This window comes from Octopus bimaculoides, chromosome 4, assembly GCF_001194135.2.
Source record: "Octopus bimaculoides isolate UCB-OBI-ISO-001 chromosome 4, ASM119413v2, whole genome shotgun sequence".
Taxonomy (NCBI): domain Eukaryota; kingdom Metazoa; phylum Mollusca; class Cephalopoda; order Octopoda; family Octopodidae; genus Octopus; species Octopus bimaculoides.
This window is the reverse complement of record NC_068984.1, coordinates 114,892,484-114,893,459: the sequence shown is the minus strand read 5'-3', so window position 1 is coordinate 114,893,459 and position 976 is coordinate 114,892,484. Positions and strand designations below refer to the sequence as shown.

Below are 976 nucleotides of genomic sequence, written 5' to 3'. Positions count from 1 at the left end.
ACACAATGGGCTTGCTACACTAGTTCCCATCAACCAAATTCACCTCACAAAGCACAAATCAGCCCAGGTGCCATGCAACGGAAGTGAACTCAAAACCATATGTTTGCACAGTGAGTTTCTTAACCACACAGCTAATTTTTCCATTTTGCTTTGTTTTGCTTTTTTTTTTTTCATATTCTTAGTAATTAATTATCTCTTTATATTTACATATAGCTTTGCTATTGGAAGCACCTTTGGAAGAAATGGCGACAAGGAGGAAACCTCTTGAGTGTTCTATTAAGAGGCCCAGCATGGGTTCCAGGACAAGACCCAAAAGATTGCCACATACCTGAGGTAAGTATTTTAGATTTAGGCAGAAATGAAGTTTGGTGTAAATGATTTGGTTTTCCATTTTTAGTAGGAAAAAAATAAGATATTAACTTAAGTATTCATGTTGTTGTAGTTGTTTAGTCCCAAATATACTCTGATTAAGTAGTAAACTACATTTCAAAGATGTTTTAGGCATCTAATTTCAGATATAATATATAAAAAGGGAGGGAAATGAACAACAGGTAGATGAAAGGTGGTGAGGTCAGGGATATGGTGTGTAGGGGTAGTAGCAAATGTAATCTTGGAAGGATGTGAATATATATATACACACACACACACATATTTACCTATATGCAACAGACTACTTTCAGTTTCCGTCTACGAAATCCACTCACAAGGCTTTGGTCAGCCTGTGGCTATAGTAGAAGACACTCACCCAAGGCGTCATGCAATAGGACTGAACCCTGAACCATGTCATTGGGAAGCAAGCTTCTTACCATACAACTACGCCTGCATCTATACATACATATATATATATATATATATATATATCGTGGCCGTTGCCAGTACCGCCTGACTGGCCTTCGTGACACGTAAAAGCACCCACTACACTCTCTGAGTGGTTGGCGTTAGGAAGGGCATCCAGCTGTAGAAACTCTGCCAAATC

The 976-nt window shown here is 38.6% G+C and overlaps 1 protein-coding gene across 1 annotated transcript in view; it reads left to right on the top strand.

The window, feature by feature from the left end:
- The window catches only part of LOC106872128 (alkylglycerol monooxygenase), a 33,477-nt gene that overhangs the window by 23,654 nt on the left and 8,847 nt on the right, over nucleotides 1-976 (top strand). Inside the window, exon 8 of the mRNA XM_014918998.2 lies at nucleotides 214-333. Coding sequence (XP_014774484.1) covers nucleotides 214-333 — 120 coding nt within the window. The remainder of the gene's footprint in view (nucleotides 1-213; nucleotides 334-976) is intronic.